The sequence below is a fragment of the Alligator mississippiensis genome, chromosome 5, assembly GCF_030867095.1.
Source record: "Alligator mississippiensis isolate rAllMis1 chromosome 5, rAllMis1, whole genome shotgun sequence".
Classification (NCBI taxonomy): domain Eukaryota; kingdom Metazoa; phylum Chordata; order Crocodylia; family Alligatoridae; genus Alligator; species Alligator mississippiensis.
In genome coordinates this window covers 14,987,935-15,013,740 of record NC_081828.1, presented here as the reverse complement: position 1 = coordinate 15,013,740, position 25,806 = coordinate 14,987,935, and the positions used below count along the sequence as shown (strand labels likewise).

The 25,806-nt window shown below is 41.4% G+C and overlaps 1 protein-coding gene across 9 annotated transcripts in view; it reads right to left on the bottom strand.

Annotated features, from left to right (window-relative positions):
• PATJ (PATJ crumbs cell polarity complex component) overlaps positions 1 to 25,806 on the bottom strand; it is a 242,996-nt gene that overhangs the window by 168,032 nt on the left and 49,158 nt on the right. For all 9 annotated transcript variants that reach the window (XM_059727901.1, XM_059727903.1, XM_014593899.3 and 6 more), the window contains 4 exons: positions 20,799 to 20,855; positions 18,849 to 18,983; positions 15,251 to 15,418; positions 11,752 to 11,883 (listed from right to left, as the gene is read on the bottom strand). In XM_059727901.1, the coding sequence (XP_059583884.1) occupies positions 11,752 to 11,883; positions 15,251 to 15,418; positions 18,849 to 18,983; positions 20,799 to 20,855 (492 nt within the window). The remainder of the gene's footprint in view (positions 1 to 11,751; positions 11,884 to 15,250; positions 15,419 to 18,848; positions 18,984 to 20,798; positions 20,856 to 25,806) is intronic.

Sequence of the window (25,806 nt, the reverse complement as noted above, 5' to 3'; positions counted from 1 at the left end):
CCACAAAAACACTCCTATGTAAACACACATCAAGAATAGTATGGCAAATGGTCCCAAAAGAAACAGTTTAAGACACATTTTTTTCCATACCAATTCTAAGTTATCTGAACAATTTTGCAAGTGCCAATTTGTATTTTGCAGGTTTTATATGACAGAGCCAAGACAAGCACATGTTAGACCTCAGAGGTCAGAGTAACCTAACTTCATTTCATTTTGACTAAAATCACTTACAGGTTTAATGTATAGGTTTAAAACTACCTCTTCATTGTGTAGCTTTGTATACCGTAGCTTTGTATATGAAAGAGAGTTTGTTATCTTACATGTCTGCAAACTGCATAAAAGTTAACCGAGGATGTATGAATTTTAACTAATAATAACTGAACTATGGCATGATAAATAGTAAGTGTTAAATTTCAACTTACAGAAGCAGCAGAACATAACCCACAGTCAATCATTTCCCAGTCTCAGTTTTGAGAAATTAGTTTTCAATATTCAAGATATTTGCCAAAGGCTACACATGCTATATACTCCTAAGTGTCAATAAAACCTTTTCCCTTTTGCCAGTATGTTGAGGCATTAACAAAAAGTGACTAACTTAAAACCTCTCACTTTCTTCATACAATGTAGAATACCACACAGAAAATAACCTAAAATTTCCCACAAATTAAATTTTACATTAAAAGTCAATCACCAAGTAGTAAAAAACAAAACAACACAACACTTACTAAGTCCCAGGAAAGAAAGAACAAATCATAGTCAACAGCACAGCGAGGACTAATGGATAATTTATCAAGAGATTAATTTTGACTGCCTCTACTAAGGCCAAGGAGAGAAAGTAGTTTCTCTTCCCACACCCAATGCCATCTTCAGTGTAGTTCTGGATAGGGTTGTTCATATAATATATTGTTCTGCATATGGTGGAAGATGTAACAAGCTGTTACCAGTAGTCCTTCTACAGAGCTCCCCGACTATCCAGGCCAGCAAAGCTAGCGGGATGCAAGGGCTCAGGGAAAGGGAAGTGAGCATGCCCTTTTCAGGTGCAGTAAATTGCTTTCCACCTGGAACAGAGGAAGGCAGAGGAAGAAATATGAAGGTCTGTTACCTTCCCAGCATCGCCTTATAATTCAGAGCTGAGTCTGAAGTCCCAAGAGATCATAGCTCTGCTCCTAGTAACACTTAAGGAAAAATTAAATGCATACAAACAGATGTGGATAATCTCACGCGTATGAAATTGTCTTTTAAAAAATACCACTCACGGAAAACAGCTAAGTTTCCACTTTTGCATGGAGCAGGCTACAGTCAATCACCAGCAAATTGAAGGTGTTCCAGACAACTAGACTGGAATGCAAGGTATTTAAAATGTGATTTACCTCTCTTACTTTTGCCAAACAAGTCAGGGGAACTACTTGTGGACTAATCTGCGTCTGTCCCTGGGAGCTGGGGGAAATTACCCACTAATACAAAAGACTAATACAAACCTACATATAGAAAGCCTATGTAAAAGAAGAGCATTCGAATATGTAGACTGAACTTTGTTGGTGGTGCTGGAGGAAAACAGAACTTGGGAAATAAAATGCATATTTATTGATCAGCAGTGAGGGAATAAAGCAATGAATTTCAGAAGCTCTAGTGCACAGCTGGCATTAATCAAAACTTCTGTTGTGGGAAACATCAGCAGAGAAACAGGAATCCATAGAGAAAGTGGGCACATACAAGGAAGATAAATAACTGGAAGGTAAGGGTAGGTGGCAAAACGTGTTTTCTACACTGACTTTCCATCTGAAATTAAATCTGTTTTCTACTGCAAGCACAACAAACTTCATTGCCTTTAGTCATTTATCTACTCCAAAACCACCATCTGGTTGGCAGAGAGGATAATTACTGAGAGGAGGTTCAACCACAAAAGGAGTAATGGTAGGCAGTAGCTGGTTGGGCCTGAGGGGTGTTGCACTTTCAGCAATGCCTCCAGGAAGCAAGGCTTGTTCTGACCAAGTTCATAATTTATCCTCTTACCACTTCCCTTGCAGAAAAGAAGCAAATTCAATGTTTGTTTTCACTGAGAAAAAATAAAACCACAAAGATCAGAACTGGTGTTAGAAAGTATGTCTGTACAGGGGAGCCAGGTTTAAAGCTCCAAACTACCTCACCTCCCTCAAGCAAAATGTTGGTGTCAGAGAATAATCCCGTCACCAAAGAGAAACATCCCATCTGGAAGTGCATCAAGGCAGGAGAAGCAGGCCACAGAAGAGGAAGGCCTGGCCTAAACTATCCTTGGTACCATCGTGAAACTGCCTCTTCATGATCTCATCATGCTTGTTGTTGAAGAACCCAAAAGCATGGTAGATAGTTTACCAAAACCCCCTAAAATTAAGAAAAAAAACCAAAAACAGCACCCTACCCAAAAGAGCTTGCATTATGAACAGAAAGTGGGCCACTTAATTGCATGGAATAGGATGGATCAAAAATAAGCAATGATGCCTCATCCTTTTTTAAAGAGGGTGGGAGAATATAATAAGCCCCTCCTTTTCTTTCACATTTACCATTATATATTGGATACCAGGGAAACAGAAGACTAGGAAGTGGGTGATAAATAATTCTGGGATGGAGTGTCAGCAAATATAAATAGCCACATATAGTCCCTACCTCTGCAAGGAAAGGAGAGGGTAAAAGCTAGATCAGGGTGGCCAATTATTTCAGGTGGACGGCCACTTACTGAGTTTTGGCAAGCCATCCAGGGCCGCATGACAGGCAATCAGTGGCAGATAAATATTAATTTTCTAAATTTTTTAGGGGCCCCATGGGCTGGATAGAATGGCCTGGTGGGCTGCATCTGGCCCCTGGGCCACATTTTGCCCACCCCTGAGCTAGATAGACTTGGATGGAAAGAGAAACTAGGAAAACAGAGATGTATGCAGGAAAATGTTGCCAAGCATCTTGAATGTAGTTTAAGAGTTTAAATGATGATGTGGATAGCAGTGAAGGTCAGGCAGGGAAAGAAGTCAATGCAGAACCAGTCATGGTCAGAGCTGTGATTCTCAGTCAGATCAAAAGTTGCATTTTTTTTAAGAGGACGATGATGAAGAAACAGGGATATGTTCAGATAAATAAGGCAACTTCCAAAGACTTTTCCAAACTTTTTATAGTTTTAAAACAGAAGGTTTAGCACCAACTAGGTCACCCAGTATCTCCTGCATCCCCAATAAGCAGGCCTCAAGGTCATAATGATTGTTCCACAGGCTTGAAGGGCACCTATACACGTGCTGCATGTCCACTCTGACATGTGCTAATTACCATGTGTTGGAGGAGACGTGACTAACTAAGTCTGTTGGATCATGCTAATTAGCACATTCCAGCAGCTGCCATGTCACATGTATGCAGCATCCCCGCACTTCAAAATGTGCTGGGGTGCTTTAACTAAAGGTTGTCAAATGAGCTCTAGTTCAAGTACCCCTGCCACCATTATGAAGTGCGGGATGCTGAATAGACATGATGCTGAGGGCGCTTTAATTAGAGCAGCTCTTGGATCTGTTCTAATTAAAGCTCCCCCTCCTCCACCCCACCCCGCCAACTCTGGAGCATGTGTAAAGATACCCTAAGTGATCACAGAAAGACTGTAGAGTCGCTCTCTGAGTCATACCCATTATACAGGGGTTTTTTTCCAAGTTTCACAGCTACAGTATTAGCTCATCGTTGTACTGAATTTTCTTTGCTTAGGGTTTAGAAAAAGTTTGATCTCAATCTCTCACATTTCCTCCCTGTCCTGCAAGGTGGAAGACATCTCTGCAATATTAATGAATTCCTCTACAGGAAAAAAAAAAGTTCTCTCTCACAGGAGAAGAGAAATTCAAATTGACCAGAGTAATAGTTACTCAAAGCAGGGAGGAAGGGAAGGGGTCTAAATTTGAATCCTACTACTATTTCCCTTTTTTATGGACACTGAATAAGATTAACTTATGTACCGGGTAATGGCCAAAGTTCTCTGCAAATTAGGATCTCTTTTCTGGAAAACTGTTGAGACAGCTCACAGTGCAAAGTCTGTTTCAAAATAAACACAAAATTGGACACAAGAGTCAATTTATAGGACATGGCATCCCATATTGCAAGTAAGCTTGTTCTCTCCCTCTCCTTCCTCTAACACAGGGGTGGCCAACCTGCAGCACATACGCCACAAGAAATACAGGCAGCTGCTGCATAACCTGCTGTGAATCAGGAAGGGGGTAGGTAGCACAGTGGCAGATAGAACAGGAAGCAGAAAGTAGAGCAACAGATTTGGCAGAAGCATGGGGCAGGGAGCAGAAAGCAGAGCAGCAGGCTGAGAAGGGGATTGGAGTGGCACTTAGGGAGGGCATAGGGCTAATTTGTGGCATGCTTTCCAAAAAGGTTGGCCCCCACACTGCTTTAACAGATCATGCAACACCTATTTCTGTAAGAAGTCAGGTTTATTATACCTAAAGCTCAAGTTCAGTGCAGACTTCAGTCCTTGTGTGACTTCCCCCATCTCAGTTCTTTAGCTTCTTTACTACCGGGAGCTTTTTCTGTGCATCTTATGTGGATCTCATGCTGATATATAGAGCCTCTTTGATCTCTTATTAAAGTGGCTTCTGATTTCCTGATGTCTTTAGCACTGCTGTACTGAGGTTTTGGAAGTCACTCGTCATGAGTACCCTAGAAACTCCACCAGGAATGTGCTCACTCCATTCACCCGCTTTTCAGTACTGAAAAGCAGTGTTTAAGCTGAGCGATGAGAGAATTTTTCCAATAGCTACATTCAATCCAATTCACGGACACACTATTAAGAATTATTTTTCAAATGAAGCAGCTTAATATGATTTAAGGGATGCAGAACTTTCCCATACAGGGAAAGAAGCAAATCCTCTGTGAGATGAGATCTTCATCACAGTTGGTATTGAGGCTTACAGTACTTTGATGTTAATGAATGTGGATGGGTTGTAGAGATGGGAGAAAAGCCGCCTTTATCAGTTCTCCCAGTACCAAGCCGATAGTCATTGTAAAACTGCTTTTTAGTACAGCTGCACAGTTTTCCTTGCCAATAAGCCACAGGTTTCCATCACTTGAGCAGGTGAAAATGTGCTTCACTAGAATGTGACTATACTTCTCTGCCCATACTACATTCATCTCAAGGTGGCCCTAAACCCAAAAGGGTGTAAGAGGACAAAAGTTTAGCAAGAGATGTCATAAAATGTTCCAGTACAAATCAAAGCGATGAATGCTCCAGACAGCCTATAAATGAATACCACCTTTGAAGAAACTCGAGGTCTCTATCTTAACTCAGTTTATTTTTGGAAATCTTCTGCATCTGGATTTCATTTATTTTGGAGACAAAGGAAGGGAAGGCAATACTTGAAGCCATTCGATTCAGGCCAGCTCAATTCAGTTAACTTCCTGTTGTGAACTATTGTACAGTTATTTTGCTATAAAGGGGACAGTGAACAATTGTTCTCCACATCCACCAGGGGTAGAACAAGACATAATTGACTTAATGGGCAGCTCAAGAGATTTAGGTTAGCTATTAGAAAAAAAAAAATCAGCCAACTACAAGGATAGTTAAGCCCAGAACAGATTACCAACGGAGGTTGTAGAATCCCTGTCACTGGACGATGTTTAGACCAGGTTAGACTAACACATCTGCTAGATGCACTCGATCCTCCCTCAAACCCAGAGGACTAAATGGCTTCCTAAGTTCACTTCCAGACCTGTATTTCAACAGTGCTACAGAGCTACATGAATTCAACCCCAATTTTAACAGGATTTCAGGTGCAACTGAAAAGATACAGAAGTAGTTGAAATTGTGTTTGGATAATAGGTGCTTCAAAAAAGTAAAACTGCTGTTCTGTCAATATTCTTGTGTCCTTTCACTGTGTGCAGCACTGCTCCATCCCCTCGCTCCCCCATTCAGTAGTGGTCACTCCAAGAGTCAGATATTTTGAAGTGCTGTAAATTAAGCTCCTTGTAAACTCCATTCAGCTTTTTGTTTAATTTGATAAAAGCTCATCAGATGTTTCAAGTCAGCCTCCGTTCAATACTGTCTCATGAAATTTGCAGTGTAGCTACCTGTGTTTTTTCCTACATTTCTATAAAATGCAATGACTGAGTATAGAATTTCTCTGCTACACATCAGGTCCCTGGAAAAAGCTACTGTTTCATAACCCAAGGCACAACGTACCTTTATACTGCCTGATTTTATCTATCTTGAAATGTCTATGGTTTTTCTTTTCTTTCTTCCCTTCATAATACATAAGAGCAAAATTATTTTTAGGTAACTTCCCCCCCGCTTTTTTCTTGTATTGAAGCACCACTCTACCTTCTTTTTTTTTTTTCCTTGAAAGAAAGAAAAAGTTATTACCATCATTAGCAGTGCCTGCTTTCCCTCATACATTTATGATTTCTCTGGCTGGTTTGGACTTCTGACTTTGCATTTTCACATCCTATTGTCAGAGAACAATGTATACTTCTATCCTCTGTAGTCCCAAAGCACTTTACTGACTACATATTAGGGTCCCCCCAGTTCACCAAAATGTAGTTACTGCTTAATGTGCCAAAAGCACTGCACAAATGTTAAAGAGATGAAGAAAAGAATAACTTCTCTAAGAGAAATTACAGGGAATACTAAGGGATGTACAGTACATTCCTTTAACTAGGAACTGATCAAATAAACTTTTTACTACATCTTTTTTGACTAACAATTATTAGATTAAACTAATGTTGCAAGATGAAGTCTACAGGAATCCAATAAACCTGAATGTTCCACTACTAATTCACCATCAAAGAACTGAAAAAAAAATCTATAAAATAGATAATAGGGTTGGAAGTAACTTTAAGAGGTCATTTAGACCCTTGCTTATAGAAGAATAATCCTTGCCTAACCCACAGCAGACAAATGTTTGTCTAACCTACAAATTACAGACCTGAGTCAACCAGCAGTAACAATCACAGCTGTTAACCTGCCTACCAACTTTGAAGAGAGCAGACTTGCTGCCTGCAGGATCTCTATCACTTCCTCTTGTTGGTGGATTTTCCACTTAGACGTGTTCTATCCAAAGAGTCACCCAGAATAACCAGATTGAACATAAGATATCTGACAGGACATCTGACAAGATCTCACCACAGTGTGATGAACTTGTAAAAGTAAAAGAACAAAGAAAAAAATTTTAACCATTCTGGTCTTGAGTTTTTGTTAATTTCAATAGAAGCCCCTTGGCAGGGAAACCTAGTGAAACACTGCATTATTTGAGGGATGCCATCAGGGGATCACTTGTTTCTGCACCATGTATGAAGCATTTGTGCACTTCATCTACAACATTAAGATTGGGGTTTTCTAGTGCAATATTCAAGCCTAATACATCTGGTGAATGGAAATAGCAAAGCTCTGAAGTTCAAAGGAGACGCAAAGCTGAAATTCAAAACTAAAGTTATAGGCCAGGAGTTGGCAACCTATGGCACACGTGCCCAACATGGCATGTGGCATGGTTTTTATTGGCACATGGGCTGCTTCCCGTCCCAAGGGGCAGAAAGAGGCATGCCCAGATTGAGCAGCACATGGCTGCCCAGGAACAGCCTTGTGCTGCTGCTGACCCTTGCCACCACTGGACCCCAGCCCTGGAACAGCGCCAGCCCTTGCCCAGTAAGAGCCCCGGCCCCGGCCCCAATGGGCGCAGTGCCGGCACCTGCTGTCTTCCCGGAGCACAGGGCCAAGAGACAGCCAGGGCCGGGGCGGGGAGGCAGCAGTTGTTTGCAGCCTCCCAGTTGCAGCCGGCCCAGGTTCATGGTAGCTGCTGATAGACATGGAGTCTGGGCTGCTCCCAGCAGCTGGCTGGGAGGATGGAAGGCCTGCTGCAAGCACCCCAGGCTACATGGCTATCATCAGCTACCCAGAACCTGAGCCGGCTACAGCCGGGAGACTACAAACACCTGCTGCCTCCCAGCCCTGACCCCAGCCCAGATCCAGCCCTGGGTGACAGCAGATAGCAACAATGCTTCCCACTGTGCTGCTCTTGCCGCCACTTCTGCAGAGCAACGTGTGAAACCTAGCGTGGCAGGGTGCAGAAAGCTGCCTGTCACTCCAAGCTCCCCACTGCCCTGGCCACACTTACCCTGCAGGTGGGGGCAGCAGCGAGGGGGCTTAACCCTGTGTACTGCTCACGGTGCTCCCATGCATACAGGGGAAGTGAGACCCAGGCAGCGTGGAGCTTGCAGCAGTAGGCTGCTTCCCTGTGCGGTCCCTCTGTGCGCTGCCACTCTGGGTTGCATATGCTGTGCTCGGGAGGGCCCAGGGGAGGGCAGCAGGGCCGGGAGTGCAGTGTGTGCGAGGGCAGCACAGCAGGGAGCATCGCCGGTATCTGCTGCCTCCCTGGAGCCCGAGGTATCTGCTGCTTCCCCGGAGGCCAGGTCTGGGAGGCAGCTAGGGCCAGGGCTGGGGTGGGGAGGCAGCAGCTGTTTGCAGCCTCCTGGCTGCAGCTGGTCCAAGTTCTGGGTAGCTGCAAATAGCCACAGAGCCTGGGCTGGGGGGCAAGGGGCAGCAGGCCTGGGGGGCAGGGGCTTTGGGTGGGGTGCACGGCATCCTGCCATGTATCCCCTGCCTTAATTTTGTTTTTCTGGCATGCTGGCACTGTGGCACCTTCCAAGGTAGGCATCGTGGGTTTTTCAGCACTCCAGCCAAAAAACGTTGCCTATCCCTGTTTCAGGCAAATGACAAAAGGCTATGTCACACGCGTCCTGTGATAACAGATTTAGTAATATTTTCTACCATGTAAACAGAGAAGTCCACTATTTTAAAGTACATAAATTGCTTAAGATGTCAGAAGAAGTGGGTGGGAAGCAAATATGGGGACAGGATAGCTATATTCTCAGTTACTCTGCGTTAAACTAATTACAAATTAATTATACTAAGTGTTCAATATGTATTAGTTGAAGTTATGTTTATACATTTCTGGGAATATCCTTTCAGTCATTTGGGATATGCTCTTTTATTTTATAGAGAAAACATTAAGAGAAACATATTTCATTAAAAATTAATATTCCAGAGTAATAATTTCATGATCTCGGGTCTCAAATCTCTAAGTACTCAAATTCCTAGTTTACTAAGAGTTTGTATTAGTCCTGCTTTTTCAGAAACATGACTAGACTTGTAATAAATATGAAGTGTTAGAAACCTTACACTGAGGCACAAATTATCTGTGAGGCCAGGAGGGTAATCCAGTTTTAAGAAAGGTGTTCTCATTATCCCTGCAAATGTTTAGTCCTTTGATATATCAGATTGGATTATAACAATTACAAAGGAGGAAAACTCTCCTGCCCCTGACTATAAACAGCAACCAATCAGAGAAGGATAACATTTCCCTCCACCATATGAACAGGTTCTTCTAGAACTGCAAATTCATGGACCTTCCCCTAAAGTATCTGATACTGACCAGTGTCATAAACCACTGCCCCAAAATACTCATCTCTTATAAGTTTACAGCTTATGGAAACTTGAAATGCAAGATGTCACAAATAGTTTTGTCCCCATACAATCCTCCCTCTACCTGGGAGAAATTAGATTTATTTATCTGGATTTATCATTTATTTCATCCACAGGAAGCAATATTAGAACTCATTAATCATCTCATACTATGCCAGATTTTAAAGTTAAGTTACTGGTCATCTAAATGTCACAATGGACACTATTTATATATTTTGCTTATAAATAGCATTCATGTGTTGTAAGCAATATATTTGCCACTGTTAAGCTTGAATCCTTTCCAGTAAGCTAAGAACATGTGGCTAAGCACTTACATTTTTAGAGCAGTATTAAGTTTCAAGAGGTAAATTTTCAAAGGCAAACATGGCAGTTAGGCACTCAGATCCCTTCAGTTAGACTTTCCTTTTGAGTAGAGCACTGATCTGTCATCTGTGCTTTTGAAAACCTCTCCTGTAAGAGTTTTAGATATTTTTCCAACAGCTAATGCACTTCTTTGCACTAGGGTAGACTTTTTCCCCCTTATGATGTAGATGAAAATGATGGGTCTGTGCATTCAGTTATAGATTTATATACATAATCAATCCACATGCAATAGAAACAGCAGCACAGATGAAGAAAACAAAGCCTATAGACAAAAAAAAAAAAAAATTACATGCTTTGTACACGAATATCTTGAAATTATAAAGATATGAGATTAAGCAGTTTGCCACTGATTGAAAATTGATTTGATTAAATGTAGCTGTATCACAACATCACTAATGTATTTGCATTTGTGAAGAAGTAAATAAAAAGTCTGTTATTAAAGCCTTCATTAATTCTGATTATGAGAAATTAAAAAGCAAATCTCTGTATTACAGCTCTGTAGAGAGTCCTAGCAACTCTACTACTGGCACTGCAACACAACACATCAGCAAAAATGACTAACCGGATCTATTTTCAGTAATTTTAAATCATGCTAGTAAAATATGGAATTAATGGTTTTGCATAATACTTCAAGTATTTTATTTTAATCTGTTCCTGATTCATGTCTTGTTATATAAAAATATAATTGATTTTATATCACTTGACATGTACATACAATGAGAGAATACATTTTGTTTTATTAAAGCACAATGTTTAGGCAGTGTTCAGCTGTGTATGTTATTACAAAGAGCGATCCAGAAATCTTAATTCTTTGCAACTATGATGCCTAAAGGTTTAAAACATATCATCTTGACTGAAAACATTAAAAACATTCCATCCTGGCCTCAAATTCTGATATTTCTACACATCTATTTAAGTTCAAGACCTTTGCTGATGTAAAGGAAGTTAGCAAACTTGTGCCCTCGGAATTTCGCCCAATTGCACCAAAGAATTTGGTCCTTCATTTCTACGGAGTTTAAGAATCAAAACTATGTAATCTCTCCCACAACATTTTTACATAAAAAGGAGGCTATTTTTGAGCGTAATCTTGCTTCAAGCTATTATTGGTGTCTCGAGATTCATCTCCTTCTCAGTATTAAAGAAAATAATTGGAAATTCTTGCTCGGTCTCTGGTACACTGGCCTAAAAGCTTCAAGTAGCAAAGTACTTACCTTCTTTAGACCTTAAGCAATTTAACAGTTATGCGTTTATACGACAAATCAATCCCCAATTTTTATTTTTAACAGGTAAATTGGGTATCACACCAAATCCATCTGCCTTCACTGGAAGATTGATAGCTGTTGAAATTAGATGATAATCCATATTTTGGAAAATTGAGTTACATTTTAAGGGTCTAACCAAAGCCTCTTGAAGACAACAAGTGTCCTTCCATTAACTGCAATGGGCTCAGGATCGGGCACTAAAGAACCAGTGACAGCAGATCTATAAGAAATTTATTTCTTAACTAAACTGGGGCAGGGGGGAAGAGGCTGGAGAATGGATCAAGCAATCAATAACTAATACAAAAAAGGTTTAATTAATGAGAAAACATTGCCACATAGTTCAGTTACTTGAAAAGTAATTCCTAGTAACCAAGAGAACACCCAGCCTTTAAACTCAGAATTAGGAGCCTGATTAAAGATTTTACACTTTACTCCACCCAGTTATCAGTAAGAATGAAAATAAAGTCTATACTATAACTTGAGTCAGCCTCAAAATAAACTACTTTTCCTCCAAAATTTTGAGTTCACGTGTTAAACAGATTGCCAAAATGTTATATTCAAAATATTTTCAGGAAATTCTGAGGAACATTAAGAGAGAAAAATAGGGTCCGAGGTATTTTCAATACTTGTTAATATAGAAAAGTATACCTGATAATCTAAAATGCTGAATCCTAAGCCTTTACTGTGTTTCTCCAGCTCAATGACTTTCACATCAGGAGACCATAATGCTAATTCTCCATCTTCCTCCTCCTCAGGATTAAGGTTTACTTCACGTATCGTCTGCAAAATAAAATACCCAATTCAAAAGCTGTTTTCAGTTCTTAATTAAAACTTGTTCATTCAACACTTCTGCTTCTATTAATGATTTACTTATCCTAAATAGAACCACTGTCTATCATGTGATTTTTCATGTTATTAACACTTTCTTCAGAGTTAAGATTTCCATTTTGCAAACACCACATTTATGTATACGCTTAATTTTGCTAGTCCCATTAAGGATTCTCACAATAACAAAGCTAAGCACATGCATACATGTTTACAAGACTATGACTTAACACTACACACAAATACTGAAAAACATTATAATATAACATTCAAACTGAAATAATGTCACCAACCTGCCATACTTCAATAGACTTCAGCCACCTCATTAGATGCATTAAAAGGAAAAAAAAGATTTCTCAAAACAAGATTTTTAACATCACAGAGGAAAGTCCATGAAAAGACAGAAGGAAGGTTGTAAAATTTTTCATTATAATCATAATATGTGCTGGTGTTATTATACATAAATAGAAAGAAAATCTCAGCATGCAATTAAGTTTGCACAGCTATGCAAACAAATAGTATATTTTTGCTTTAATATTAAAACTCCAGAAGACAGAGAAGTACAAAACCTCTCTGATACACTGGCTTCCCATACATATTTTTCCAAAAAGAGTGTTGAAGAGTTATCGCTTGTTACCTAACCGAAAACAGATTACAATTTTACTCCTCTTGTTCTATTTATGTACTATTGTGAAGGGGAAAATGGCATTTTTTAAAAAAGAAATAAGAAGAGAGATCTACTGGCAAGAATAATGATAGTTCAAAAATCTAAATGAAAATTGCCATTGGCAAATTTAAGTGGCTTCACGCCACTGCATATAATTAAAGCTGTTCTTTCAAGCATTCAGGTAGCAAAGAATCTCACTACTAGGCCAAAGAAAGAACTAAGTTTTAATTTCAGATACTGCTGTTTGATCTTTGTGGTAGGCAACAGAAATAATATGGAAGTAGCTCTGAGGGAAAGGGAAACTTCACTCGGACAGTATCGACAGATGTATGCAACTGATATAATTTGGTGAAAAACGTTTGGAAAAATGCAATGGCAAACACAATGGTGTAAAATGCTGGTGGTGAGAATAGCAGGGACCCTTCATAAAAGGTGAATGGAAACACTTTGTGTTTATGTTGAAAACAACATCCATATTTTAGTTTGAAACATCCTCTCAGGAAGGCTGTCAATAAAAAGTTAGATCAGAAAAGAGAGAAAAAAGAGCAAGCATTATATAATGAGGAGAACCATTGTATAATGGTTACAAGAGTAAAGTTTTAAATTTGGAATTTTAAGCCTTTCGCAATAGAAATAAATGCTAATTCTCCTATTTCCCTAGTTTTACATAACCTTGATCCACAAGATGGAAGTAATCAACTAATGGGGACGAGGCTAAGATTTAGTCTAATTCAAAGATCTTGCTCATCTATTATGCTTAGAAATGACAAATGTGACACAGTCAGCAAGCTAGCTTGTGATTTACATACATCATACATATAGCACAATGGAGAGTCTAGTAACCTACCTCAGTAAACCACAGTAAAAGTAATAAAGTTGTAAACATGAAATAACATAAAAACTAAATGCTGTCACAGCTCTGAAATAGGAAATAGGTCAGAGCAACACACTCAAATCTAGACCAAGCATAAGTGACAACATGTGTGTTAGCATCAGAGAGAAAATGTCACTAAATCAATCAATTTTGTTACTGTACAAATGCTATTTTTGACATGCAAATGTACTGCTTCATTTTTGCTCCTCAACATGTTCCATTTGACCCCATTCAAGGACTCAGTCTACTGGGACTATTATGCCAATTAAGACCAAGTCACAGTCATTCAGGCAATGAAACTGGGTCTTCTATTACCCTAAGCTAGATGGTATTTTTTATCCAGCTCCGAGTGGCACAATGTTCTGTCTTTCCCACATGATCTTGTGCTTTACTTTTAAAAGAAGGCTGGACCAACTGGACAACACTGAACATGACAAAGCAATCTGAGAAAATCAACACTTTGTAGCAAACCAGTCTATCTGTGCTACATCCTATTATCTGGTATATTGTGTCAGCTATATTGCCTGTATTAATAAGACTGTAAACATCACAGGATGGGAACTAGGTGTTATTTTCAGTGTTTTATATGGCACCAACCACACTGACAGGCTTCAGCAAAGAGCAAGATGAGCTCCTGCTGCAACTTACAGGCAATGACCCCATACAAGGAAAGAGTAAATTTCTCTGGGACTGAGCTGGTTTCTCAAGAGTGTGCGAAGCAAGCCGTATTCAATTAGTATTCGGCACAATTTGGAGGACAGCGATTCGATTCGGATCACTGTCCCGATTCGATTCGGCTGAATCCAAATCTGAAGATTCGATTCTGGTTCGGAGAATCAGCGATTCCGAAGAATGGATCGAGCAATCAATAACTAATACAAACAGCTTTAGATGTTTAAACAAACATTTTAAACAAAATGTTTAAACAAACATTTAAAGAGCTTTAAATGTTTTTTTCTACATACCTTGAGGTACCAGGTGCGGCTCGTGAATGCTGCAATGCTCAGGTGGATGGAGCACCCCACAGGAGTGCAGGGGGGTCCCCCACATGCTTGGCGACAGACCCAAAAGTACTTCCAGTGCACTTCTGGGTCCACTGCGGAACACGTGGGGGACATCCCCCGTGTCTCCCCCAGCTCAGCAATCACCCACGGGGGGGATCCTGGGTGTCCCCCCCAGACTCAGGAGGCACCAGTCACCAAGCCGGGGGGCAGGAGGGGGTCTCCCATGTGCTTCATGGTGGACACAGAAGTGAACCAGGAGTGCTTGTGGTCCATTTCCGGGTCCGCTGCTGAGTGCGCTGGGGACCCCTCGATGCTCCCGTGGGATGCTACATCCGCCCCACCATCTCAGCATTAACAAGCCGCCTGGTACCTTGAGGTATGTAGAAAAAACATATAAAGCTGTGTCTATGTCTGAATCGTCGAATCTCTCCAAATCAAGTCGGAGGCTTCCAATTTGATTCGCAGAGATTAATGGGTCTCCTGATTTGATTTAGATTCAGAGATTTGGCTACCAAATCTCCCCGTATCAAATCAGCGACCGAAGCTTTGCGCAACCCTATTTCTCAGGCCTTTGAAATTGTCTAACGTTTCCAAATGAACCAGTGGTGAAAAGTAAACAGTGTTTTAAAGGTAGATGAGAAGAGCTGGTTTACATAATCAAGTCAATGTATTTCAAGAAATTTTTGCTTTAAGGTAAATAAAAGGAAAACCAAAACATTGTCTTTAGAAAATGAATGCGTTTCTCTGCAACTAAGCTACACAGTACATTATCACAACCTTTGGTTCTGGAGACGAAACCTCAATGGTGCTGAGCTCATCCACAAAAGACTCGTTGCCATCATCAAAAAGGCGCCGACAGCAAACCAGAGTGAATGGAGGAGGTACTTCTTTAAGAAAAGAAACTGCCTCACGGCGGGACTTTCCATAAAGCTGGACTCCATTTACCTAGGCAGAAAAGAGAACGCACACATCACCGTTCAGATCTTTAAAAAGGATATTGATCCGGTTCCGCAATAAAAGTTATTCTCTTGTTTACTTCGAACCATTACAATAGGAGGTATAATTGTCCTCCTCAACTGTACATAAAGGTCTAATTTCATCTAGGGATTCCAGTGAAGCTTGAGTGGTTTTGTTAATGTACCCCTCTAAGCTATACATAAATTACTGTAAGACCGTAATTCTATCCCTTGATTCTGGCGACTTTATTACTACATAATGGAAATACATGCCTTTTGTTCTGTTTAGTTTCATCTCCCTCATTTCCTGTTCACTACCATTTTCTCTGGTTTTAGTCCCAATCCCTCCTATACTAGGTATTTTGATCTCACCTACTGAATTGGAATAGCCATTTTTTATTCACTCTTTCTACCTAACTGATTACCAGACTTGTCTAAAGTACAGACAAGAAAACTGATTATTATAATACTTGACTGCAGTTGAAAGTGCTTTTAGAAATTAATTCTAGTGTCAGAATGTTTTACTTAAAGTGCTTTTCAGGGTCCATACACACCGCTGGTTTGACAACTCACATGACTGAAGCTCTCTGTTCCTCCACAAAACAGGAATGCCATAGGTAACTGCAGTTTCCACACACTGCCCCACCCATATGTCAGAACTACGTTCTGTTGAGAAAGTTATTTGTTCTCCATATCTCATTCAATCCAGGTTCCTTCTGGCAAGTCTACTACCAAGGGTGCCAATTAATGTTCATTTCAGTGATGGTTTTGATCACGTGCGTCATGGGTGTTAAACTTCGTTTAAACTTTATTAAACTAATTTGGTCCCATGGGCCAGATGAGTGTTGTGAGGCTGGATTGAACATGGCCAGCCCACATGCCAGGTTTGGCCAGCACTTTGTGCAAATTGGGCACCATGTGAGGTATGGGTCCCAGGCCAAAGAGCCCTCCAATTCTCATTACAGACTAAAACAAAAGTAGAGCTGGCTGAAAACCTGAAAATTTTCTAAGGAGAAAATTGGATGCTTCCATAAGAAAAAACTCAATTTCTGAAACATTTCATGAAAAACACAAAAACTGGAAGATGTTGAGTCATTCTACTTAAAAGCATAAAAGTCAGGATCTGCTCCATGTCATTTCCTAGATCTCCATCCCTATGTACAAAGTTCAGGCTGGCTTGGATAGATAGGATCAACATCCTCCTTGTCACACATGCATCACTTTCCCCATAATCTCCAATCTTCCTCCCTGTATCCATGATTTTGCAGTTTAAAAATAGCACATGTTGCTGAGGAACTACCCAGCACCCCTCTCATTGCAAAGCAGCTCAGGAGAAAAATCTAGAGAGGTGCAGTCATTTCCTCTAAAACCGTAGGCTGCAAACTCCATCTGTTTTCAGCACAGACTAGAAACTGTAATCCAGAAATGTAATGCCTGCTGAACAATCAGACCAACCATTAGTTAATAATTTAAACAGAAATATTTGCACAGGGTTTTTTTTTAAATTGCATTTGAAGTGCTAGTGTGGTGGGAAGTTACTATCATTTCTCAGCAGTCTTTGATTGATGGAGAAGGACTACTGTATGTTCATAAGCAGACTTGGGGACTCCCTCTCTCTTCTTTTATAACTGCTGGAGATCAATCTCAAAGCAGGAAGGGTGCCAGATGCCCCATCCATTGATCGGACCATGTTATAGCTATTCCACTGAATGAACACAGTGGAGGCTTTAGAACAAAACCGATCAGGTGAGAGGCAAGGAAGCATTAGGCCCCGCTACAAGTTAAATCAGTTAAAATTAGAAACTAAAAAGGTTCTATCATTTCTATTACCATTCGTCAAACAAGTCATTTTAAATTTTTATTTAATCTCATTATACATTTAAAAATGTTGCTTTCTCATTACTTTTTAAATCTAAACCATCTCCAATTGTTATATCAGCACCTAGGTAGCACTGTTTGCTTTAGTTCAGGGACTGTCACATTTTTCATTACAGACCCCTATTTAAAGTGGATTTATAACTTGGCTGTAAAGATGTGCTCTGGGCTGAAACTTGACATATACAGTTTTAGCCCTGCAGCACATTTTTGTTTCACTTTTTTAAGATACAGAAGGGAAAAAAGTTGAAGTTCACTAGCTTTGGACATACTTCTGGACTCATATAAACAAAACTGTTCAAAATTATACAACAAAATTTGGTGAACAATTAGCTCATAGTTTGGTTTATTGCTTCTAGTATTTGACCTTTTGTTTAAGAAATAAGAGATTTACCAGGGTGCGCCCCTTGGGGTTACTAAAAATAATGGACATAAACTCGAGAAGAATAGATTTAAACTGGACATCAGGAAGAAATTCTTTACGGTGAGGGTTGGCAAAATATGGAATGGGTTTCCAAGGTAGGTGGTGCTTTCCCCTACCTTGAAGGTGTTCAAAAGGAGATTAGACAAGCACCTGGCTGGGGTTACTTGACCACAGCGCTCTTTCCTGCCTAGAGCAGGGGGTTGGACTAGATGATCTAATAGGTCCCTTCTGACCCTAGAAATCTATGAAATCTATGAAATATTGTAACACTTTCAACATTTTATTAACTCTTTCATCTAAGAGTCCAGAATTTCTCTCCTAAGCACTAATAAAAGAAAATGCAGTAGCCCTTAGCAACACAAGTATGAATTTTTGGTGCCAAAAGTCTTAACAGAAAAGCATAACCCAGGCCATGAGCCCTGGGCCAAAAATGAGCTAATCTAGCAAAGGGCCTGATCCTGCTTTTATTGAAGTCAATAAGACCTTGATCTTTAAGTTCCACTAGAACGGATTCAGATTCGAAAAGTTTTTGACAAAGAAAGAGCAGGAATCCAAAAGAAGAAACTTAGTTACAATCTTTTCTTCTGGATAGACAGACTTTAAACAAAATGTTTGGCCTCCCAAGTCTGATCACACCAAAGCAGCCCAACTATCTACGTTGCATATACTCTATTGACACACTGTGCTTGGTCACGCGAACAAGCTTTCTTTGAATATACAGCAACCAAGCCTCGGAAAGTGAAAAGGGCCAACAAAAACCACAGCTATAAGGTTACCAGCTGTTATGGGTTTTCTAAAGTGAACAAAAAGAACTAAAAACACTGTTTGCCACAGAAATGCAAGAGTTAAATCCAGAATGTTTAAAAGATTCTTAATTTGGGGAATGCAGATAAAATATGATCATCAGAGGTTCCCTCTGCTTTATCACCTTGGTATCAAGCATTTCCCAAACAACTGTACAAGTCTTATACAACCCTTGTAAGGCAGAACAGATGGAGAGAGGACTGTTTCCTCCATCTATGATTTAATGTTACACATTTGCAATGGTATCAGCCAAAATAAAAAGTAGTACAATCATATTAAACCCACTAAACAGATAGACCATTTCTTCGCATTTTACCTCTAGAAGTTCATCTTCCAGCTGGAGGAGGCCAAGCATAGCAACTGGACCATCAGAAGCAATTGATGATATGTAGTGATGTCCATCGAATGTATCAAGTTCAACTCCCAATCTTAAAGTGTGGATAGGCAATAGCTGCCAAAAATATAATCAGTGAATAAGTTACAAATAACATTTTTAGTTTTATGTTTCACCATAAATGCATTTAATGTTCAATGGCTAATCAATTCAAATGAAGTCAAATGTATATTAAGATTACTACATGTTGACACTGACATCCCTAGAGTTATATCCAACAAATATTCTATTCAGTTTTACTGTGTAGTGAAAAAGCAATAGTCTATCCTTTGGGAGAAAGAAATGTGCATCATACTATTCTTTTTAATTGCATCATTGCACTGGGAGAAAAAAAGGTAAGGTATTAAAAAATAATACAGTCTATCATGATCAAACCAGAGCTGTTCTTTATTAAAGGTATATGAGCAAAAGGTGAAGATTATGTCCTAATCATTATTTTACAGGATTCCAATAAAACCTAATCATGCAATGAGCGGCCTCATCCCTTGAGGACATTTATAATGCTTTTAGGGACAGGGAATACATCCTGTCTGTATTTTGACATCAGTTTCTACCACTTGCATCCTTATTTCCAAGTGGAGTTTCACTGATTTTGTGCTGGCTGTTTCCCAAGGGACAGCCTTACTCCTCTGTAGTAAATCTCTAACTTGCAAATGTCTGTCTGCTACCACTAGGAAAATCTTCTCAGTGCAAAGAGAGCATGCCAGGAGACTCAATCTAGACAAGACAGCAGTAATGCAAATAAGGAAACAATTAAAGGGGGCAACAGAGGCAACAGTATCAACTCCCTTACATTGCCAAGCTTTCCTGAATTTTATTATTCAAGTATTACTTGTTCTCCAACTGCTTCTGAGCATGCAGGTAGCAATAGGGCCAGGTACTGTTCTGTTCCTCTTGTCTATAATTGGCTATGGGCCATGCTTTCTCTTTTTCATTCCACAGCCACAGCAGGCCATACCAGTATCCCTTCCAGGATGTATCAGAGCTGTGCAATGTACTGGGTTGCACTTAGGGTCTGATACTGAAGCCAATAAAATTGCACAGCTGTAGAGGAAGAATGCATACTGGCAGATCCCTTTGCTGGACTGAAACTTCACTTGATGAGTTTTATGAAGTCAGTGTGAGAAATACTCTTTTTTTGCACCGGCTAAAACAGGGGTGCTCAACCCCCCAGCCCACAGGCCAGATCCAGCCCCTGGTATTGTGTCATTTGGCCTGCAAGGGCTCCCCATGGGTCTGCTGGGATCCTGGCAGGCTAGATCAGGCATACAAGGCAGCACAGGACCTGATCCCAGTGTACATGGCTGGCCAGAAGCTGCATGTGGCCCCAGAACCAATCCTGGCAAGCAGGGCTGGAAGGAGGTGGCACAGGGCCCCGGGGTCTGAGCCTGGCAGGTGGAGGCAGTACAGGACCTAGCATGCATGGTCCAATTTGGTCCATGGATCGTCCCAGCTCCACTCATCCAGCTGACAGCCCTAAAAGGTTGGTGCATTCATCATGCACAACTTCTTTTTCAAGTTCTGCCCCAATCAATCAGCTAAGGTACTAAAGCCAAAAACCTTAGATTCAGAACTGATGGGCTTCAATTCTGTATAACTGCATTGTTCCCACCTTATCAGAATGGCCAAAGTTTAAGGACACTGGGGACATATTGTTTGCTGTTTTCCCAGGGTCTCCCCCATCCTTAACTCAAAAATAAAATGTAATTTGATAAGTTCAAACTGTGTCTAGAACATAAGCCACACGTGAGGGATGAGCCAGAAGCACAAAACTGGTCGTATCCCAAGTATTCACAGCTGTGGTTTTGGATCATGCCAAACTATTTATTTTGACATTGTATCTCAAGGCAAAAGTGAAATAAGAATCCATACCTTTGAACACTTCTGGAGCTCAGCATCATCTGTAATTGGCATGTCCACACTGACAACCTAAAAATTGTACATTGTAACAATTTTAAACAGCAATAGCAGAAAGGGCTGCATTATAGAGGACAGTAAAATGAAACATCATTCAGGCGAACGTATGCTAATTGGTACAAAACTAAGTCTAAGCACACATCACAACTTAGAGAGAGTTTTAGTATTTAGAAGTGTCCTAACAATAAGATTTGTATGTTGCCATGCACATGAACCTCATGCATAGGTCTTAGTCCTGTTCAACTACCATATTTAAACACAGTTTATACAGGGTTGTATTAGGAACAGGTTCTAAGACAGGGGTGGGCAAAATATGGCCCACAGGCTGGATCTGCCCCACCAGGCCATTCTATCTGGCCCACAGGCCCCCAAAAGAATTTAGAAAATTAATTATTATCTGCACGTGGCTGCCTGTCAAAGATGATGAGGCACCAGCAGCAGCAGGACCCAGAAAAAGAAGGTGGCAGGACCGAATAGCCCAGTCCTGCCCCCAGCCCTAACCAGAAGCCTCTGTGGCTTCTGGCCTGGTGACCCTGCAACTGTTCCCCTCCCTCCATCAGAGGGGAAATTCAAATAAGATCAGATGGAGGGTGGGGAGGAATCCTCCATGATCAGCCCACCCCACAGGACCTGGGCCGGGCCAGACCGAATATGGCGTGGCATGCAGTCAGCGGGGCCCAGCCAGGAGGAAGAGGGGACAAAAACCACCATAATTTGCCCACATGGCAGGGCCCGAGCCAGGCCAGGCTGGTTCTATGCCATACCATGCAGTCTCAGCCATGCAGCTGGCAACTGCGTGGTCCTGGCTGGGGTGGGCTGGAGCCGGAGTGGTAGGCAGGCAAGCGGGGAATGGCAGTGGGCAGGTGGGGGGAGAGCAGCAGCAGCAGTGGCAGATGGACAGGCATGTGGGAGGGAAAGTAAGGAAGCAGCGGAGGAAGTAGCAGTGACAGGGAAGTGGCAGCAGTGGACAGGAGCATGGAGCCTATGCCAGTGCCCTGGAGGCGGTGGGGACCCCAGGGTGGGGCAGCAAGAGCACGGAGCCTGGATGCGGGGTCTGCCTGGCTGCATCGTGTGAGGCTCGCATGCAGTCCATGATTGCCACACACAACAGAGCTGGTGGCCTGGCCCTGCTAGCTGCTATGTGCAGGTTATAGGAAATGGCGGGGAGCTCCACGCTTTGGAGCTGGGCCAGCCCCTCTCCCTTCTGCCCTGACCAAGCCCCATGACCTGCACCACGGACTTCATTACACGGAGCTCAGTGGGGCTAGCCCCACACACTGCCACCACCTGCCAAACTATTTATTTGGGTTAGGCCGGGGATTAGGGTGGGAGTGCAGGGAGCTGCTTGCTACAGGGCTGGGAGGGACTGGCTTCACTTGCTGCCCCCACAGGCAGCTCCAGGGACTCGCACACTCCAGGGACTGAGGGCCCTCCCCCCTCTCACACACATATACACACACATGCACACACTCCCACCCCACCCACCATAACCCTGCACCCTTCCACAACCCCACTCCAACCACGTACCCCACAACCATCCACACCCCACGCCTCCCCATCACACACCCCACTCCCCAACCATCCACCCTCATATACACCCCTGTATTCCAACCCCCCCTCAATATACAAGAGTAGGACTGTATTTTGAGCTATTATGCAATTGCCTCTAGATACACTATGCAAGCACACATAAATCAGGACAAAAATATTTTAAAATAAAATTTAAATAAGTTATAGCAGATGTTTAATTTTTAGTGTATGATCTAGGGTTTTTTCTTCAGTTTCAAGATAGCAGTACCCTACCTCCCAAAAGGAGTACTTCTACGGCAACGGGAGGAACTCCCAGTGGCAAAGGTCAGGGGTTAGAAGTGGAACGCCCGGTCCCAAGATGGAAACCAGGGGGTGGGGCACCCATCAAGGGGCGGGGCTACCCCTGCAGCCCTCAACAGATCTTTAAGTGGCACTCCAGCCAAAATAATTGCCTACTCATGTTCTAAGATGAATTTCCAACCAGAAATTGAAATGTTTTCTACTCAAGTTATCAAGCACATGAAAGTTATTAAGCACCCAAAGCACATTCTAATATGGTTTGAGCCATCAGGGTCTACCTAATAGGTAATAGTCAAACTTGGATCAGTACTGAAACAACTTTTGCATATCCATAAGTAGTTCTGTTGAGTACAGTGACATGTTTAAGTCTTTGCAGGATTAGGCCCTTGATTTAACTACAGGCCAGTTCAGCTCATAATTGATTAATCACTCTAATGCAACATGCTTTTATTTTAAATGTTTATATACATAGTGGCAACGTTTCTTTCCAAGGGTGCAGACAGAAATAATATTTGAAATACTTCAAATGCCTTTCAAACCCTTCAAATGGAAAACAGAGGGAGATGCACACCCTTTGAAGTGTTGCAGGTGTAGGAGTCAAGTCAAGTCAGTCCCAAGGCCACTACAACCGTTGGGGCACCTTAGATGCTGTAACAACTTTGCATCATTCGTAATGCTACAAGCAGAATGACCTGGCAGTGCTCATCTCTCCAGGTACAGATAGATGGCTGTTGGCTCACAGGGAGCTCATGCGCCCTTTGGCAAGTCTTGTTTTTAGTTCTGCTGGGTCTACACACCCTCCTCACCCAGGCTAGTTCAGGCTGGGGTACTGGTTTAATTGCCAACAACCCAACCATGGAACAGGTTGTATTGGTTTACATAATACCAAATAGCAGAAAAGAGAGGCCTAGGTATAGAGGAAGAACTCCAAAAATAACCTGGAGAGAAACAGCATAAAGTGCTGTTTATTATGCACATGCTACAGACTGCGAGAGGGGAGAGCTTGTTTCATCATCCCAGTGTGCTTCACTCTTCCCACCTTGCCAGAGGGAGAGCAGAGGCAGAGCATGCAAGGCAGTGCTCACTGACAGCCAGCTCTGCTTCAAGAGTCGGGGGCTGCAGTGCATTCCCTGACGGTTGGCTCAACCCCCAGGCTGCAGTGGGGGAAGGACCTTTACGAAGGTTGGTTTCCACTTGTATGGTGTTTTGTTATGTTTTCACCCTACAGCACTCTGTATATTAGGGAATGAGCATGGGGCACTACGTGTATTATAAATGACTTGGATATTTGCCTACTGAATATAGATGTCTGAAGGCAGGTAAGGATCTTCCTTAGCCTCCTTTGAAAATCCCAGTTTAACACAATATTTATCAAACAAAAAACTCAGCTTCATCCTCTCCAAGCTTGGGTTTTCCAGAGATTTCCAGTGCAGTGCTTTCTCTGTCCCACTTCAGTCCCTGTGCTCCCAAGTAGCTGAAATCTACTTTATGTCCCAGTTGAAAGTAAGCTAAGCCCCTTGCTGTGATAATTCAACGGCATCTTGATGTAGGATTCAAGTAACTGAATAACAGGATGCCTCACAGGAGCCAAGAGGCCCTCTACAAGGTCTGGCTGTCTCCTACCGTCTTGCAAAAGGGTTTTATCTAGTAGTGGCTTAGAGTTATCACTGCAAGCTGTCAAAAGGACACAGGCAGGGTCTGAACCTGAATCCTGTGCTCTGTAACCCATTCCTCATATATGGATTTGGTGATTAATGAAAATAATCAAAAAGGGATCCATCTTTCAAACTTGTAGTCACAATTAGTAATCTCACTAAATTAAATGGAGCTGCAAATGGAAACAGTGACTAAGGGTCAAAATAGATACAACACTTGGAAAGTCTGCAAGTGTAACAGGCCTGGCCAGCACACGGGGAAATGTGGGGAGGAGACAGCAACCAAAGTACTAGGAGACCATGGGAAGAACACTGCGCTGTGGGATGCTGAAGGACCAACGGACCTACAAAGACATAAGGAGGGACAAAGTGGTACAAAATAGTACCTGCTCTCTGTAGGCATTTTTTGTCACACTTGGAAGTGTTTTATCCCATCCATATGTCTACACAGTAGCCTTCTGAAATGTCTCAAAGCCGTTTAAAACATTTCAAATAAATGTTACCTCTGTCCACACACCCTAGGAAAGTCAGGGGTTTGTACTATCAGCCACATACCAAACTGCATATTCTAGTAAAGCATGATGTTGCAGAAGCATAGACATAGGGCATTCATTTTTAAAAAGTGCTGTTCTGGCCACTGCTTTCTGCTGTTTAAATGAACCAAATATTCACCCATGAAAACAAACTGGCTGCAGTGAAAGAATAATTTAGAATACAGCCCAGTGAGCTTCACATCCCATACCTACAACAGCAAATAGGATAGTGTTAATAAAGTAGGCTTTGGCTGTGCCGGCACGGGGATACCTAGCTCTTAGAATGGGCAACTGCAGAGCTGTGTTGAATTATAGCTCAATCTTTCACAGACTTCATATCTTAAAGAAGTACTAATGGATTGCAAAGGAGGGTGCTGCTCAAGTTACTTCTTAATGCTATTTTAAATCCTCCAGCAACAGATCTATGCCAAGCAGTAAAAAAAAAGTGTCTGAATCAAGTGGACATATATTGCAGGGATAAACAGGTCTTTAAAGAAATAGAAAGGATGCTGGTTTGTCTGTTTTATTCAATTAGCACTGCCTTAAAAACAGTACTGAATACTACCATTATTTCCTTTGTGTTGATTCATCTTCAGAAATATAAACAAACTCTTGCCTGATTATTCTGTAATATATGAAGAAAAAGCTAACAAGCAGTTGGCACCATAAAGTTACACCAAAGTTGAATTACTGCCTTGTCTTGCCAATATATTTGATAACCATTCTTTCATTCTTCTAATAAAACTGTAATATTCGTTGTGAAACACAGTAGTAATATCCCGAGCTGGTTTTTTTCCCCCCAAGTTTTACAGTAAAACAAACAGATCATAAAAAGCAGTCATAAAAATGCCAGATATTTTCAGTGACTGATAGGATGCAACTTTAAAGGCAAAATTGTTGGGGGCGGGGGCTTTTAAATGCTACTCATGCTTAAAATGATAGTGT